This window comes from Marmota monax, unplaced genomic scaffold (genome assembly GCF_021218885.2).
Source record: "Marmota monax isolate L192 unplaced genomic scaffold, Marmota_monax_Labrador192_F-V1.1 WCK01_AAM20220418_F8-fsc00121, whole genome shotgun sequence".
NCBI lineage: Eukaryota > Metazoa > Chordata > Mammalia > Rodentia > Sciuridae > Marmota > Marmota monax.
The window spans coordinates 3,758,602-3,777,843 of NW_026693351.1; the positions used below are offsets into that span (position 1 = coordinate 3,758,602).

General features: G+C 38.9%; 1 protein-coding gene across 1 annotated transcript; it reads right to left on the reverse strand.

Annotated features, from left to right (window-relative positions):
* Nucleotides 1-969: 969 nt before the first annotated feature.
* Nucleotides 970-17,195, reverse strand: Ddx18 (DEAD-box helicase 18). The gene is made up of 14 exons (XM_046456868.2): nucleotides 17,007-17,195; nucleotides 15,363-15,737; nucleotides 13,065-13,187; nucleotides 9,524-9,659; nucleotides 9,074-9,174; nucleotides 8,775-8,974; nucleotides 8,574-8,688; nucleotides 7,507-7,646; nucleotides 6,904-7,065; nucleotides 6,296-6,448; nucleotides 5,848-5,961; nucleotides 4,052-4,108; nucleotides 3,564-3,741; nucleotides 970-2,539 (listed from the first exon to the last, which is right to left on the reverse strand). The coding sequence occupies exons 1-14, from the start codon at nucleotides 17,089-17,091 to the stop codon at nucleotides 2,397-2,399; spliced, it is 2,082 nt and encodes a 693-aa protein (XP_046312824.1). The 5' UTR covers nucleotides 17,092-17,195; the 3' UTR covers nucleotides 970-2,396.
* Nucleotides 17,196-19,242: the final 2,047 nt, after the last annotated feature.

Genomic DNA, 19,242 nt, shown 5'->3' on the forward strand with positions numbered 1-19,242 from the left:
ATGCAAAAGCTAAAACAGCATCTACTGGATAGCCTCCTTAGAGGGATGTTGCAATTGGACCACTTCCCTAGGCCTGAGTTTGCTGTTTGGAAATCCTGTCTACTCCAAAAGAGCCCACATGGGCTCAGGATCTTGGGTTAGCCCTTGCTACTCCTGCTGTTTGGTAGCAAGCTATTTACAGAGGATGCAGAAACATCTCACATATACAGAGCACCATGCCAGTTACCTTATTCGTTTCTTACCTTTTTTACGAATTAAGCAATATTACTTTCGTTTATCTCATGAAATAGGTCCAAAGAAGGTTCTAAGTGGCATAGCTGGAATTTGACCCAGGCACTAAATTTATGAAAAACATTAATTTATGGAAAAATAAGATCCATTTTTTGGATATCTTTAGTCCAGCTTTACATTAAACTGCTCAAACTAAAAACTTCAGATACAGCAATGATTAACCATCACTGCAGACTATTAGACCCCAGGGCTTCTAACTACATGTAGTGATCTAGTTGGCTTCCTGCCCATGCTGCCTTCTAACCTTCATGACATCACTTAATGCTATTTGTCAGGTGTGCTCTTGAGAGCCTGAGAAAAACTTCTTGTGCTAATGAGCCCTAAGGATGGTGTTGCCCTGGCCTTGCATGATCTGGCAACAGACTCCCTCACATCTGCATCCTGGCCAGGCTGCTCAAGTCTGGTTGTCTAAATGTCCCTAGCCTGGATCATCCTGCCACCAAAATAGCATTTAGTACTCAGTAGAACTCTGAAATGGCTAAAACCAAGTTATATAGTAACAGGTTTACTTTTTTCACAAAATCTTTGGAGGCTGACTCACACTAGGGGTTAACAAAGGCAAGACAAATAGGGGCACTAGACACTGAATCAAGAGACTCTGACTGGGACAAGCAGGAATCCAAGAACCCAAATCCTGGTGGACCAAGCAAGGATTAACAAAGCACTGCCACAAATGAATTACAAGAATAGGGGGGAATTATTTAATGACACAGGAAAACAACACATTATGAAACAAGCTGGTTGAACAAGTAGTAGGTAGAGGATGACCTCATTTTTGATAAAAAATTAAAATGTATAAACACATACAAAACCTGGAATGTTACATGCCAAAATATCAACATTATTACTTCTGACCACTGATTAGATATTCTTCCCTTTGCTTATATATTTTTTAAACATAATCATTTCTGAAATGAATAAACAAATAGCACTGAGGAGTGAAATAGTTATTAAATGGTAGGAGTTAGGAATCTAAGAAGCTAAGGCAGGCACTCAGCAGTCAAGGTCCAAAACTCAAGAGACAGCAGCCAAGCCTAGAGGTGGAACATAGTTCTTTCCTTTCCTACTGTAACCTTGATCCAACTTTTTCTTCTCCACTTGATATTCTCTGCATAATTACATTAATGACACTATGAATATTAACTGGCACAACAGCAAAGTGCTGCTAGCAACTTTGGTTTTTAATTGCTATAAAATAGAACTACTTTGTAGTTATGTACTACACAGAACACCAGAAATGAAGGACTCCTGTGACAAAAATCCTAACTGATTAAACAGCTGATTGCTATTTTTTCTGACCTTGGTTCATGTTCAGTTTTCAGTACAAATGTATCTTTCATGGATCTGGAGACTTTTTCCTCACAAAAAAACTAACATTAATGTAGACTGGGCACTGTCTCATGACTTGGTTTTGAGTCTACTGATAGTTGGCCTTCTCTTCTAAGTACTCTGAAGAGCTGGAAGGGCTTATTAAATTCTAAATCACCTTACAATAAATTGAAGTTAGACTCACCATTCCTTATTCTTAAAAAAGGTCTTAGCTAAGTTACCAAATGAAAGAAAAGAATATTACATTTCTATTACTGTGAGGTTCAACAATTTTAATTCTCTCCCTCCCTCCATAATGTGAAGATTGCTTAGGAGCACTTTATTCAAGTAACAATGGTAAATAACTTTTATTTCTTACTCTTTAAAAAAACAAACAACTGGAGAAAGGCTCATCATTTTAAAACTGGGAATATATAAAAGTGATTTTTTTTTACCTAAAGTGTTTCTTTAGATAAAAATGCATCAACATTTTCAGAAGCAACACTAAAAAAATAAACCAAGACTATTTTCCACATTAACACCACCTGTCCAGTGTATTAACATCCCTCTCTATAGCAAGTTATTATAGCAATCATACCATAAAATCTTTACATACCATAAAGTACAAGAATATTAAAACAATGACATAATTTGATTTTTTTGGTATGGTATTTAAAATCAAAATATAATTTCATCACAGTAGAGATCAAAAAGAATCTAAGGCTACAAAAATTCCTTTTGGAAGAGAAAGAAAAAAATTTCAGGGCAAAGTTATTCAAGATGAAAGGAAGTTCATTTTAGTGAGAGAACTGCCGGCTGTCTGATGATTTCTTGCTAATATGTTTGAAGATTTTGGACTTCTCAACTTTCTTGGTTTTCTGGTAGCCAAATCCACCGCCACCACCTCTCTTTTTACGCTTGCCCTCACTGCTGTTCACATCTACAGATGAAAATGTTAAGGAAATCAAGCAACAAAGGTGATGAACTGCAATCTAACACCTACAGAGAGAGAACCCAGCATGCACTGTATCACCCCCCAACAATGAAAACATGGACATTCTGGGACAAATCTGCAGAAAACTAGGTGTCACCAAAGTACCTGTGGACTAAAATTAGCAGGTATGATTTTTACAACCAAATGTAACAGTTAATGACTTCACATAACGAAATTCAAAACAAGAAGAGATAAGGAGTTATGAGGACAAAGGAACACACTAAAAAGTAACCTGTATCACAACAAAATGACTTTCACTTCTTTTCAAAGCTGATTCAGGAATGTGTGGCCAGGTGAGGAAGCTGCTTTTCCTGTCCCAATTCAGCAGGTACTCATTAAGGCAGACATTTACCCAGTGTCTACAACGGGGACAGCAAACCAACAGGGTTTTCTATCTAGTCCCCCAGGAACTACTGCCTTAACAGTAAAGAATAAGCCTTGCCTTGGCTGGCTTGGTTTCTTTGATGGCAATTCGAGGACAAAGCACATGTCATAAAATGCAGCAATATCAATTGGAGGTCTTATTCCCTTTGTGTTTTATCTAGAGCAACACTTTTTTTTTTCCTTTACAAATTTGCCTCATCCTTGTGTAAGACCATTCAATGGCTCTAACAGGATTAAAACTTTGACCTGGACAACCACCTAATGTCTGCTCTTCTACTTCTGTGCTTCTTCCTGGAATGCACAACCACTTCTACCTCTCACTGTCACTTAAAGTCCTTTATCTTACCAACACTTAAGTCACTAGTTGCCTTGTTCCCGTGACCCCCATCCTGATGGCTAACCCCTGTTCAATAAACCGTACTTTTACACTCTTTTGCTAGTACAGAGAAGCAGATGCTGACCAGGACAAACACCCAAGCCTCTGGGCAGTTGCCAGAGCACATACTAACCCTGTGGAGTCCAATGTCCCTTGGTAAAGTTTTTACCCCTTATTTCCAGGATGACTTAATTTTTAAAAAAAGGATACTCAGATCAACAAAAGGAGGCACCTTGAAACCAAACGACAAAGCAACCTGAGGCAAATTTAAGTTATTAACATCAAAAATCTGTTTCAGAGAATGAGAATCATATGCTCGAATGTAGGACTTGTATGCTTCCTGGGCTGACTTATGAAGAAAGTAGTTCTTTTCAATCAATTTTTCAAGCTGAAATAGAAAACACTGGTTTTAATAAAATAAAAAAAAAGCAGTTCTCAACTATTAGAACAAAGTCATCTTCAGAAGATACTTGTTCTAATACCATTGCTCCGGTTTTTGGATTACATGTAAATTCTTACCGTGGGGAGAACAATGCTCTCAGGGGTGGACTGAGAGGAGCAAGAGCACAGCAGTGGGAAACTGGACAACAGGAAACCTTAACAGGTCCCATCTTACAAAAGGGCAGCCTCAGAGCACAGGGACAACACAATAAAGGTTTCTGTTTACTCAGAAATACAAGGGAGGAGGAGATGCATACCTGAGATTGAATGTCAGAAATTTTGGACCAGGAAAATTCAAATTCGTTTAATGGAACCTAGAAAACAACAGAAGTACAAAAATTATTAAGCCAGAATGATCAATATTCACATTTCTGGATGAATGAAGAAAGTGTAAAGTGTTCCATAAACAGTGAGGAAAGTGATAGAACCAGACAGCCATGGTTCAGTGTAGCTAATAAGCTGAAGACAGAGAAGGATGCCCTGTGGAATTCCCTCAGGACAGGTAGCAAAATCTGCTTTCTCCAGTCTCTCCATGTCAATGGAAAGTTCCACATTTACTCTGCTGAGTTTCCACGAACCATGCTAGGAGCCTTCATTTCTTTCTTCCTAAAAGATCGAGAAGGTGAGGAATTGAACGGAGATAATGAGCTAGTAAGTTCTTTTCTCTAGGGATCTCTATCATCCTGATTATTGGAAGGGTCTGAAATTTTTAGTTAGCAGGACCATCAGCCCTTTCTTTCTATGTAAGAAGAGGGGCTCTAATACCATCTTGCTCTGTGACCCGGTGACACCAGAGGTCATAATGACTACATACTTCCACAAGAGGGATTTGTTATCATTTATCATAAGCAAATAAAAAGCACAAGACCTGTGCTAGGTTCTGAGGGGAAACAGGTGCCCAAGTTCTACACTCCGGCCTCACAGAGATTGCTTTGCAGTCCTGTGGAGGAGACAGATAAATGAACACTTGTGCTGTGGGAACACAGAGGGCAGGAAACCAGAAAGCTTCCCATAAAAGACAGCAGTAGCTGAAACCAGAGCATTCCAGAAAACCAGGAGAAGAGCTTCTAGAGAAAGTGTACAAAGGCTACAGGGCAATTTCATGAACTACACCAAGTTTCAGTGGGGAGGAAAGTCACCAGGCAAGACTGTGCCAGACAGGCTGACAGGGAGACAGATGTCATGGAAGAGAATATCCGACATGCATCCACAACATCTAGAAACAAGCCACTTAAGTTTTTTTTTTTTTTTGTATAAGGGTTTAAACCCCAGGGACACTAACTACTAATTTAAGCAACATCCCCAGCCCCTTTCCTGCCTTAGCCTCCTAAGTTGCTGGGATTACAGGTGTGTGCCACTGCGCCCAACTACCACTTAAGGTTTTGATGGATTCTGTTCTGGTAGAATGGAATGAGGTAGATAAGGCAAATGGAGGAAAGGCCGCAGGCAATAGCTACCCTGGAGGCAGTTATAAGAGAATGGGTTGAGGGCTGAGATTATACTTTACAGTGAGAGACTTCTGGTGGTAAAGTGCTAACTATGAGGGAGACCGAAGACCAGGAGGTGAGAACAAGGGACAGAAAGCAGGAGGCAGCAGAGATAGGAGTGACTGAGGATCTCCATTGCCTCACAGGAGGCCAGAAGGAAAGACACCAAGATGAGGGGGTGTAGAGAAGACTGCAGGAGGGAGGGAGGTAGGAGAGCGATGACCAGGTGCGAGGGAGCCTACAGTGATGGAAGAGTTTTAAATAGGGCTTCAGGGAATGGCAGAGGAGAAACAGACATAAAAGGCATAGCTGAACAACACAGAGGGCTGAGCCATGTGGTAGATCCTTCTGTCTGTAATTCCTGGGTCGGAAGCATGTAAATATTATTATTTTTAACCTGCTGAACAACTGCAATTAACCATGCTCTGCCCTGATTCAGATCTCTGTGATACATCTAGAGGGGACATGTACTTGCTAACAATCCCCACCAAGAGGACTCTGTTCCCAATTTAAGATCCATCCCGCACCACCCCATAAAATTTTTTATCCTAACCAAAGATCTTTACCTTGGATTGCTTCAAATAACGGAGGAAACCCAATTCTTCTGGGCGCAAAATGAGCAAGGCATGCCCTCTTCCATTCAGCCCTCTGGCTGTTCTACCCACACGATGAATATATTCCTTGGGTAGAGAAAAAAAGCTGTGTTAAGGCACTGACTTCCACGTGTGTCTGTTACCACGTGGCCACATTTTGCAATTATGTTACTTCCTTTAGGTCTTCTGTTCTTAACATTACTCCAAGGATCTACTGTTCCTAATTTATGACCACAAATGCCTCTCAAATTCTCTTTGGGACCCACAAAGCCCTAACCATTTATTAATACTAGAGAAGTATTGCAGTGTCAGTACAGTAGGGCTAACCCTTATAAATATGAATGAGGTACTTCTTGGGAACATGGAGAATAAATGTACTCCTCATAGAGCCATTCTGAAGACACCCCAAAGACTCAGTTACCTTGGGGTCATCTGGAGGGTCATACTGAACAATCCAGTCAACTTCAGGAATATCCAACCCTCTTGCTGCCACATCTGTACACAACAATATCCCTGAATCTGCATTGCAGAACTGGAAGAATGTGGTGGTACGCTTATTTTGCTTCTGCTTTCCCTGGAATGGATAAAAACCAAAAAACATTTCTCAGAGCTGGAATTCTGAGTTGCTGCTGGGAAGCATAAATGCAGCAACCCTAAACTGGAGGTGCCATTCTGTTTTATTTCAAGTGCCATCCCTGGACTGTGTTCTATTTCCCCAACAGGAGGAGGATCGTGTCCTTCACTCCTTTGTAGCCCATGCCCTTCCACACCAGCAGAGATCCCTCCACACAGGAACAATCACCTATGGATGTTTCAACTACTTATAACTTATGTTTCAAGGAGAGAGCAATACATCCAATCCCATAATCTATAGAACTTCCTAAGTGTAACCTATTCTTTTTTTTTTGCCCCTTTCCAGGGCTACAGATGGAACCCAAGGGCTCCCACACCCTAGGCAAGTGCTCTATAACTAAGCTACATCCTCAGCAAGTCTAATCAATTTTCAATAAGCCCATCACAGTCACTTACATGAATGGCCAAGACAGGTAAATCGATGTAGTTCAGCAACTCATAGTGGTATTTTACAGATTTACAAGACGAAAAGAAGACCATGAGTTTCTTTTTTCGGTTCTTCTTAAGGAAGGTGAAGAGCAGAAGGAATCTCTTTTCAGAGGGACAAACAACATATCCCTACATGAGGTTCAGATAAAGATACAAATTAACCAAGTGAACTTCCAGCATCATGAGCCAATACTGATTGTGAGCACTGAGAAAAAAGCATATATGCTACCCAGCCTTTCTGAAAACATTTTAAAACAAAACCAACCAAAGCAAAGGTTTTTAAGCCTCATCTAATTACAAGGAATATTTTATTCACAAAAATCTCAACCTTAAAGTTTCCACTTTCACGTCACCGCTTTTCCATCTTTACAGCTATACATCCCAGAGCCAGTATTTCCTTATTAAGAGTTCAGGGTATTTTATACCAGAAGGGTCAAATACACAATATCACTATATTTAAATTAAAAGCTCATTAATCCATTTGCTTTCTGGATGCTTTTCTACATCCTACATACAAGGAAATACCAAATAAGATCCTTGAAGTATTAGGTTATTTATTTTAAAAAGTACCTGCTCAAGACCATCCACTGTTGCATTAGCTTTATCATCATCAACACCAACATACAATGGTTCCTTTTTCAAAGAAATCCTTGCCAGGTCTTCCACTTTTCGAGTTTGTGTGGCAGAAAAGAGCATCGTCTGTCTGCGTGCTGAAATAGACACATGCGAGATAACTCAAGTCTTTCAGGGCATCTCTGTAATTGCTTCATAAAACTGTCAGTCACCACTGTGAGAAGTTACATGTGTGAGGAGGAAAGGGACAGAGTCATAAGGCATAAGGCATCTTGCAAAGAGGCATAAGGAAACTTGAGAGTGAAAGATATGTTCATCATTTTGATTACAGTGAGTTTCCAAGAATAAACATGGCGAGAGTATAAAACATTATGAATTTTAAATAGGTACTGCTTATTATGCCAAGAGCATATTTTGACGATGCTTTGTATGATTTATTAACACATAAATCATATAATAAATGGGATCATTGTTGTATTATGGATATAAACAGTTTACATAAGATGTTACAAGACTACAACCAAAGTAAATACACAACAAATATAATACAGAAGGCAACAAGACTATGGTTACCTGGAAGACATCAGACAAAGTAAGAAGACATAAGATGGTAGGGGAGGGTATGAGACTTATGTTGACACTGTATAACTTGCTTTATAACTTCTGAAACAGCAAAATTATTATATGAATCAGTAATAAGCTTGATGCATGGGGCTGGGGTTATGGCTCGGTGGTAGAGCACTTGCCTAGCATGTGTGAGGCACTGGGTTCAATTCTCAGCACCATATATAAATAAATGAATAAAATAAAGGTTCATCAACAACTAAATGACAACAACAAAAACAAAGCTTGATGCATGCATTCCAAATTACCTCTAAGAATGATTGGCACAAGTACATCATACAGCCACAATAAAATTCTGATACTAATACAATATGGTTGTTCAGCAATGGTTGCTCCCATAGGAAAATTATTGCATCAATTAATTATTAATTAATTATTGTATTAATTAATTAATCTTTGATTGCTATTATGCAAGTCACATGTAGATGCAACCTACTTACTTGGCAGAAGTTTAATAATTTGCTTTAATTCTTCTTCAAATCCAACATCCAAGATACGATCGGCCTCATCAATAACCAGACACTGTAGGTTTTTATACATAAACCCTGGGGTAGTCTAATAAAAAGGAAAAGAAAAACTGTCAGTTGTCAAATGTATGTTTCATACAAGATAATAAGAGGCACTACGTAACAGTGCTCTACCTGCATGTGGTCCAGGAGCCGGCCTGGTGTTGCCACAATGATGTTGATCCCATTAGCAAGTTTCTGTGCTTCAGCAGATCTGTTACTGCCACCCATGATCAACCCATATGTGTGAACATGGTGAGTCATCAGCTCCTTAAGAACACCAAAAGTCTGCATGGCCAGTTCTCTAGTAGGGGAGAGTATAAGAGCTCCTGTTCCTAAAAAGCAAAAAAAGCAAGACTTTGAAGTTACCACGAGTCTCTAAAACCCATAGCAAACTTTTAGTGCAATATGCCAGAAACTGATCAAAAGCTTACCATTCCTGGGCATGAACTTTAACTTAACAATGAGTTCAATCACAGGGATGAGAAACGCGAGGGTTTTACCACTGCCCGTTTTTGCTGCTGCTAAAAGATCCCTAAATATTAAAAAGGAAAAGAGGAAGATATTCAATCTACTCATTAAAAAAAATATTCACTGAATACCCAACACATACTAAGCACACATTTTAGGTACTAAGCTCAACCATGAAGACAGACCCAGTTCCTGCCTTCCCTATTGGTGAATCAACCATCTTGGTTATATACTTAGCTCAGAAATACGAACTGTTATAGAACAGAAATAAATATCTTTCTTCAAGTAATTAGCAAGTAACTTAAAGGTTTCAGTACAAGTTGGATATATCAAAATCAACAAAACATACTCATATTTACAATCTTACAGTCCTAAAAATAGACACTAATGTCCAAGCATCAATGTTATCATACCTGCCTTCCAGAAGTGGCCTAATACTTTTATGTTGAATTTCAGTCATGTTCGTGAAGCCCATTTCTTTTATTGCCTTCAGAGTGTTTTCATTGACAAGATTAGTTAGAGAAGCAAATGAAGTATCCTCAAAAGCTCCTAAGCAGAAGACAATTTATCATTAGCAAACTTATTTCTTTAAAAGTTAATATTGTCATTTATAGTTGCCTAAAGTTTTATTTAGATCTTTTTATAGAAAAAAAAAAATCAACTTCAATCATTCCTATGTGATAATACAAAGAAAAAAGTCCTAAATATATTTTTAAGTTTCTCCACTGATGATGGCTGTGTGCTTTAAAATCTAATTCCACACTGTAGTAAGGGGCAGAGAGGAAGAATTACGGTACTTACATGAAATGGAAATGCCAAGATAGTGGTGAGGGTGAGAGTCCAGAAAGAAATGAAATATTTAAGAAGTCTGATTTAGAATGACCCCACATATCAAGTGGTGTGGTGGTTCTTAGCAGGGGTGGCATCAGACACACGCTGGGGAGTTCCCCACTCTGCCTTGCGCAAGTATAAATCAGGGATTCTCAGCCTTGGCACTTCTGATGATCCTAACTTATGACAGATGACTCAACAATTTTTCACCTTTATAACAATGTAAACAATGTAAAAGCACATCTTTACAGCTATTCTAGTTTTCACTCTCAGGTATTTCATAAATTACATGAGATAAATTACAAGACAGGGTTTGTAAGAAGAGTTCAGAGCATGTTTTTTTTTTTTTTTTTTAAATTAAAAAAAAAGATAGTGAGCTCGTCTTCCTGAATCTTAGATTCTTTTTTTTTATTTTTTTTTATTTTTTAAAATTTTTTATTGTTGGCTGTTCAAGACATTACATAGTTCTTGATATATCATATTTCACAATTTGATTCAAGTGGGTTATGAGCTCCCATTTTTACCCCATATACAGATTGCAGAATCACATCAGTTACACATCCATTGATTTACATATTGCCATACTAGTGTCTGTTGTATTCTGCTGCCTTTCCTATCCTCTACTATCCCCCCTCCCCTCCCCTCCCCTCCCCTCTTCTCTCTCTGCTCCCTCTACTGACATTCGTTTGTCCCCCTTATATTATTTTTCCCCTTCCCCTCACTTCCTCTTGTATGTACTTTTGTATAACTCTGAGGGTCTCCTTCCATTACCATGCATTTTCCCTTCTCTCTCCCTTTCCCTCCCACCTCTCATCCCTGTTTAATGTTAATCTTCTTCTCATGCTCTTCGACCCTACTCTGTTCTTGGTTACTCTCCTTATATCAAAGAAGACATTTGGCATTTGTTTTTTAGGGATTGGCTAGCTTCACTTAGCATAATCTGCTCTAATGCCATCCATTTCCCTGTAAATTCTATGATTTTGTCATTTTTTAATGCAGAGTAATACTCCATTGTGTATAAATGCCACATTTTTTTTATCCATTCATCCATTGAAGGGCATCTAGGTTGGTTCCACAGTCTAGCTATTGTGAATTGTGCTGCTATGAACATCGATGTAGCAGTGTCCCTGTAGCATGCTCTTTTTAGGTCTTTAGGGAATAGACCGAGAAGGGGAATAGCTGGGTCAAATGGTGGCTCCATTCCCAGCTTTCCAAGAAATCTCCATACTGCTTTCCAAATTGGCTGCACCAATTTGCAGTCCCACCAGCAATGTACAAGTGTACCCTTTTCCCCACATCCTCGCCAGCACTTGTTGTTGTTTGACTTCATAATGGCTGCCAATCTAACTGGAGTGAGATGGTATCTTAGGGTGGTTTTGATTTGCACTTCTCTGACTGCTAGAGATGGTGAGCATTTTTTCATGTACTTGTTGATTGATTGTATGTCCTCCTCTGAGAAGTGTCTGTTCAGGTCCTTGGCCCATTTGTTGATTGGGTTGTTTGTTCTCTTATTGTCTAATTTTTTGAGTTCTTTGTATACTCTGGATATTAGGGCTCTATCTGAAGTGTGAGGAGTAAAGATTTGTTCCCAGGATGTAGGCTCTCTATTTACCTCTCAGAGCATGTTTAATGTAGGCTAAGTGATAAAGTTAAGTGTATTACATGTATATTTGATTTACGTTTTCAACTTAAAGTAAGTTTACTGGGATACGATACAGTTTTATCAAAGTAACATCTGAACTAATAACGTGAAAAGTTCAGAGCATGTGTAATGTGGGTGAAGTGATGATGTTAGGTATATTAAATGCATTTTTGATTTAGAATTTCAACCTGAAGTAAGTTCATTGGGATACAGTCCCATCTAAGGAACAGCTGAACTGACATTATGTGCTATATAATTCTCTTTCTTTTCAGTGCTGAGGACTGAATCCAGGGCCTCATTCATACTAGGTTGGTGCTAAATCACTGAGCCACATCCTCAAACAGAATAACTCTTTGGTATGGGAGGCTAGCCTATTTATTATAAAGTTACACAGCATTCCTGACTTCTACGCTCTACACAGACTTCTCCTAGATCTGACAACCAAGAACATCTCCTAGGAACAGGGTGACTGCTCTTCCTGGTATACCTGGGACAGGAGATTTCCTGTGATACAGAACTTTCAGTGCTAAATCTGGGAAATTTCTGGGCAAACCAGGATAGCTTTAGTAACTCCATCTGGTAGGGTTGAGAACTCTACCTATTTCTTGTTGAAAATTACTGCCATAACTAGCACATCCTTTTTTTTTTTAATGTGCCAGAGATTGAACCCTGGACTTTGTACTTGCTAGGAAGTAATCTACTACTGAGCTACACCACCAGCCAACCTTTATAACTGATCAAGCATGTCTAGGGTTGGATCTTAACCTCTTAATAAAAAAGCTCCAGCCAAAAATAGCTCATGTAGTTTCTAGATAATTCTGGTTAAGAGCCGTGAATTCTAATCTAAATTCTTGACTTTATAAAAGAATAAAAGTCAAAGGAGATTAACTTGGCAAGTCTGCTCCTCAATAAAGTCAATTTTATCTTTCCCTCCTTATTAGTAACCGAGCCTAAACCTCTGGTGTCAATTTCTAGGCCATGATTTCCCTACTGCAACAAGGACAGAGCCTTATAAAAGGATAAATCAACAAAACATAGGATCCCAGAAACTGCACATGTACAAAAATATGTTAGGAACAGAGAAAAGAACAAAGGAAGGAACAAAAGTACTATGGCACCATGAGATAGAAGATGAAGAGGAAAAACTGCAGCAGAAAGATACATAAAGAATTTCTCAGTTACTTTTTTCCAGCTAAACTAAAAGTCACAACTGAACCTTCAATCCCATAACCTACTTTTTTTTTTTTTTTTGGTACCAGGGATTGAACTCAGGGGCTCATTACAACTAAGTCACATCCTCAGCCCCTTTTTATTTATTATTTTAGATAGAGTCTTGTTAAGTTGCTTAGAGCCTTTGTTAAACTGCTGAGACTGCCCTTGAACTTGTGCTTCTTCTGCCTCAGCCTCTAGGTGTGCACTACCATGTCTGGCCAGACACATATTTTTGAGAAGGTGTATCTGGAAAATTTCCTGCAAATTACCTGTTAGTCCCAGGGGCAGGCTGGGTACTTCACTGTCCTCTTCCTCACCAGCTGACTTTTCCACACTGTTTTCTGTTTCTTTAGGAGCTTCAGAGCCTTCTTCAACTTTTACTTTTTTTGTATCTTTGGTTTTAAAAGAGAAAACAATTTTTTTTTCTTAAAACAAAAATATCAAATGAGATAAACAAATGACTTGTGATGCAAAGAGGTATATTTTCCAAAGCCTAACATATTTGATACTGTCAGAATATCTCCTTTTCATAAAAAGAGATGTCATTTAAAAGTTCAGGGTACATAAGATTTTCCAACGAAACTATAATTTTAGGATTCTTTTAAAATTTTTATTTATTTTTATGTGGTGCTTAGTACTGAACCCAATTCTTCACACATGCTGGGAAAGCACTCTACCACTAAGCTACACCAACCCCCTATTTTAGGCTTCTAAATGAACTATAGCATCTCATTTAAAAACTTCTTATGAGTTGACTTAAATAATATAAAGATACTAGTTACAATTTTCACACACCTCACTGGGTAAAAAAAGAGCATATGTGGTGAATGTAATTTATAAAAACTCCTTACAAGTGCTTATATGCCCCTCATGCCATTTACCATTCATTTTCTGTAATAGCCGCTTTAATTTGAAAGATGAACAGAAAAAACAGAAGATATCATTTTCCTAGAGATGGACTATAAAGCAAAGGCAATGATTTACTTAACTGGGTGACAAGAACTAGACTGATGCTAGGTTTTAAGAGGTGAAGGAGGCTTTACATTCACAACTTGCATAACATGGTCCCAAAATGCGTTTCCAGTCACACTTCCCATAACTCTCTTAAAACATCCCTTCTGGCTCAACTGGGTTTATTACGATGTTGGGCTTTTAATAGAAATTTATGGCACCCGTTGATGCTAGTTTGAACAGAAAAGACGTAACCCAAAACTCTGGGCTCTGTAGCCTAGCACTGGCCTCTTTCCATGTACCTTACTGAAATTCTTCTGGGAACTGGTCAACTCTGTAAGCAAAGGTCAAAAGTCATGGACATCACCAGCTGCTCTCCATGTTTTTTTGCAGAACGGTTCTTTAAAGTTTACCCATAGGTTAAAAATTCCAATAATATGATTTAGATTAGAAATGTTACTTCCTTGAGAATATTCAGAAGACTCTTGAAGCCATTAATAATTTTACATTAGGACTGAAATCACTTTACATAAAAACTAATTCCTAAGCTTCAGTTTTCCCTATTTATCAAGCAATTTCTCGTCATCTGGAAATTTATTAGTTTGTAGACAACAAGAAAACAGTCATACTTAAGGAAAGTTCTTTTAGAAAGCTCCTTCCTAAAAGAAACCTTATCTTCAGACAAGATACACTCATGATTTTCTAACTGTAGGGCTGGCAAACTTTCTATAAAGGGCTAATAGATACTTTGGGCTTTGCAGGCCATATGGTCTCTGTTGAAATAAAAGCAATGTAAACAAATGGGCAATGTGGAGATCTAGTAGTTTTACTTAAAAAATTGGTGGAAAGCCAGATAGTTTGACAACCCCTGTTCTATCCTGCCTGGAAATCTCTACACGTCCACATCTCATTAAAATGCTTGAGTTTATTACATGCAATCATCATCTTTCCTCTCCCCTCCCTCATCATTATCTTGTCTATGTTACTCATTTGGAAATTAACATTCTCTTTGTTCAAAACTTTTCCTAAATGCTATTTTATACAATTTGCAATTAAGACTCTTTTTAAAAGGAGAAGACTTTATGGTAAGAAAAAGGAAAATATGGGGCCAAAAATGAGAAAAATCAATAGAATCATTAATGTGAAAACCCTTGACACAGAAAGGCCAGGGGAGAGAGACCTTACCACGAGCCCAGATTTCTTTAGTTTTAATAACTCTACAATTCTGTTTGGAAATAGGCGAACCTAAAATACTATACCATAGTATGTTCTATTTATCACAAAAAGTTCAGACAACTGCCCCAAACCAACCAAACAAACAAAAAACCCCCACAAAAAGCACACTGCTATAATTCTAAATAAGTTCTTATCTAGGTATGCGGCTTTCTTCAAGGTTAAAGAATGTAACATGACACACTGCTGAATATTTTGATGAAAGTTAAAACATATCTCTAGTATTATAATGTTTCCTTCAGCTACAAAGCTAGTCTCTGATATGCTGAGGAGCACAGGGGAATTCTTACATGTCACACAATAGCAACAACAGAAGGAAGGTGGGATGACTATGAGAAACTATTTGAATAAGATGACTGAAGTTCAAAGAACAAAGTACCTACCAGGCCCAGCATCATTTGCCATTTTTCTCTTTTTCTTCTTCTTTTTCTTTTTTGTTTCTGAACTGGGAGACTGTGTTTTTGCTTCTCCATTGGTTAATATGGTAGACTGGGGGGATTCTTTAACATTTATATTTTCCACTATTTCTTCAGACTTATCTCCATTTTGTGCTTCTGACAGGCCCACATTCACAGAATGCTTCAGGGATTTTTTAACTTTTATATTTTCCACGTTTTCTTCAGACATATCTACATTTTGCACTTCTGACAAGCCCACAGTTACAGAACGCTTCAGGGATTTTTTAACTTTTCTGACTTTCATTGTTTCTTCAGGCACATCACCATTTTGAGTTTCTGCTAGGTTCACATCTGAGGCCCCTGTTTAAAAACAGAACAGAAGGAAGGGGGGCTTATGTGTAAACATTTTCACATAAAAAATTCCAAGGTTTCGGAGACTCAAATTATTTAGCTACTTCTTGTATGTTCATTGTTAAAATGAACATAAAGTTGGTGTTCTACTTTAGGAAAAGTAAACATTCTGCTGGAAAACAGAAAGTTACAATGATTTCTTAACTTCAAAAGACCCCTCTTTAAGGAGTTGGGAAAGGAAAACTTCAAGGAGGTTAAATATGATGGGCACAGACAATGGCAGTTACAAAATATACATTGAAAGTATCTGACAAATATAACTCATTGTTACACTGAAAAAGACATTTAATATTATTCACACAAGTACCATGTCTCATAATTTTACAACACTCAACACTAACTCTCCTAGACTTTAGTAAATTGAAATTTCACTTAATGAAATCACTCTTTGTCCCAATATATATTATGTACAAATACCCAAGGATGTCTTTACAAAAGTTTCCCTGCTCAATTCTGCTCACTCCAGAATTTCTTTCAATCAATCAATGTCTATTGAAAACCACCCCTGGTGTGTGTGGATAGGGGGGATTTATACCTAATATGGAATCCAAATGGATAACACAATGACTTCATTATTTGTGGCCCACTGTCAGGAATATAAACTTCAAACCCTAATTAAGTCATAGGGCAGTACACACATATATAGAAGCTCTTTGAGCCTCAAGTTGGGAGCGACAATAATAAAAAATGGCAGGAGAGGCAAATTTTCACATGTGCAGAAGACACTTTCTGAGCTGATAATAAGGAGTGAAAAGCCAGCAGGTTGGTGATGGTATCAGGTAAGTTCTATTAAGAGAGCAAAATCTAAAAATTGTTTTGGGATTACAGAAATTAAATAGAAGATGGAAAAGATGCGTAGAAAGTTAGTTCACGTGTCTGACTGGAATGGGAGAGAAGGGGGACGAAGTGGAGCCTGAAGCTGCTGAGAGTCAAAATGGGTTAAGGTGAAGTGCAAAAGCCAAGAAGTCAACCCAGCGGCCTCCTTTTCTAACTCTGAAGGGAGGAACTGATGCTCAGAAGGGTCAGAAGCGGTCCTGGGCCACCCGGCTGGTGGAGAGTGGCGCGGACCCGACAGGATGCTGCCCCAGGTTGCCTGCTAGCGAACCGCGATCCCACGTGCCCCGGGAAACTGCGGCGCATCCAGGAGCCGCGGGGACTTCCCACCCAGCGCCGCCGGCCCCGCCGCACGGGGCCCTCCTCCGCCACCACTCAGCTCACTTTGTAACTTTAGGTTTCGCTGCCGCAATTTGAGGTTCCGCTTCTCGATCTTCTTGCGCAGAAGTTTCATTGGCAGGTGAGACATGATGCGGGAGAAACGCCTTCACCTCGCTGCCACTGCACCGGTTTTCCGTCCTCAGAGTGGACGTAACTTCCTTCCAGGCCACTAGTGCTCAGCTCAGCTAACTGGAAATACGTCACGGAACGCGCGAGCCCGGCAGGGCGGAAATGCTTCCCGGGCGGAAATGAGTCCTGGTGCTTGCACCGCGGTACCGTGGGCGATTCTGTACAGCGCCCCCTGGGGAGACGGAGGTCTCGCCTTGTCCCAGATCTGGCTGCACATGACCAAGATTTGAGAGCTTCTTTAGTTTGTTTCCCCTGCATGTACAAACAAGGTCCAGTGTAGGGCACCATTAATCACGTGCCTTTGAAAATCCTGTTGCCCTCACGTCCAGCGTATGTTTAACTCTTTAATAAAAACTTCTTACTTAGACTTCCTATCACAGGGATCTCTTTCCTAGGACTGCTGTTACCCTACAGTTATTCACTGTCTAGCTATTCTTATTTTAGCATATTTGTGCTAAGAGTTTGTGGTAGATGTGGAGGTAAAATAGTGGAGCTTATGGAACTTCCATGGAGACGAAAAATAAGAACTATGACCCATGACAAGGGTAGCACAAAAAAAGGAGCAACATTCTGGTCTGGAAATAGGGCGAGGGATGGCGTCTTCATGCAAGCAATGCCAATGCCTGTTATGTATGCAGAGGCACCGAGCTAGTCTTAGAAGAGGGAAGCCGGACTTGGTGGCACACGCCTGTAATCCCAGCGACTCGGGAGGCTAAGGCAAGTTCAAAAGCAGCCTTAGCAACGTTGCGAAGCCCTAAGCAATTTAGGGAGACAACTGTCTCAAAATAAAAAATAAAAATGGGCTGGAGATGTGGCTTAGTGGTGAGGTGCTCCTGGGTTCAATTACTAGTATTAAAACAAATAAATAAATAAAAAATAAAGTTTCTACCACTTTGACATCCTTAAATCTTTCTTGGACTTCAATATTCTATTTTTTGCCACCCTATTAAAAATATTAAATTTAACAGACGACGCCTTATCCACCTGTTCTTTCAATTTCCACCCCAAATCCTTAAGTTTAAAGACAAGTGTTTGTAAAATAAAAAGCAGATTGTGTAGTTTCTTTTCATCAAATAAAAAGTGCTCCAAGAGGAATCAATCTGTTTTCCCAACACCTTAAAATTGTGAGTCAGAAATGACTGACTCATCCTCTCCAATCACTGCTTTAGGACTGTTGAGTGATTTTCTACGAACTTTAAAATGCTGTTTTTATAGGGTTTACCACTCTACACTGTGTAGGAACTTAAAAAGTGCCCAATAACCGCACACAAGTAAGACATTGCTTCCTTCACATGACTTGATTTCCTGGTGAGAAATAGGTGGGTTTTGCAACGATTCATTAGGAATATTAGGAAGGTCATAGGACTAGAAAAGACAGAGTTTAGATACATTTTCCAAAAAATAATGAACATAACTGGATGACCAATTGTATGTGGGAATTAAGTGAAGGAAGAACGAAGGAATGTCTTAGACTCTTTTCTGTTTCTAAAACAAAACATCCGAAACTAGGATACTTGTAAAGACTAGAGGCTTATCAAAAGCCAAAAGGAGAATCTTCATGTATCTTAGTTGAAGATGACATAAAGCAAATGAAATTCATGCCTAATTAGTTTGACTCTCCAGCTTATGTCAGAGAATGACCCATTGCAAATTCCCAAAAATTACTTTGCTTGAGTTTATGTAAAGATGAAGAGAAACAATCCTGTTTGACAGAGTCTCTGACTTGTATTCACAAACAGGAGGGTCTAGGGGCATGATCTAGTTTGAGACAGGCAGAGGCACTGTTGGAAAGATTCATGGAGTGTCTCTGAGGAACCTTGAGGTATTTAACATAAGCCTTACAAAGTAGATATGGAGAGGGGTGCAGACTATAAAGGCTTTTCTTCTGGGCATGAGGTGTGGACAGGATACAGGAAAATAGTCTCTATCAGGAACATTAAGCTTGTTGATTCCAGAAAAAAATATTACATATTCTCACATGTTCCCCAAATTTGGGAGAAAGCAATGAAATAGGAAACACATACTTGGTTTTGAACAAGGAAAAGAATTCCACCAAAAGAAAAGAGCTGAGAACTCTGAGTATAGTGAAGGGGGAATCAGGTCCTATAAT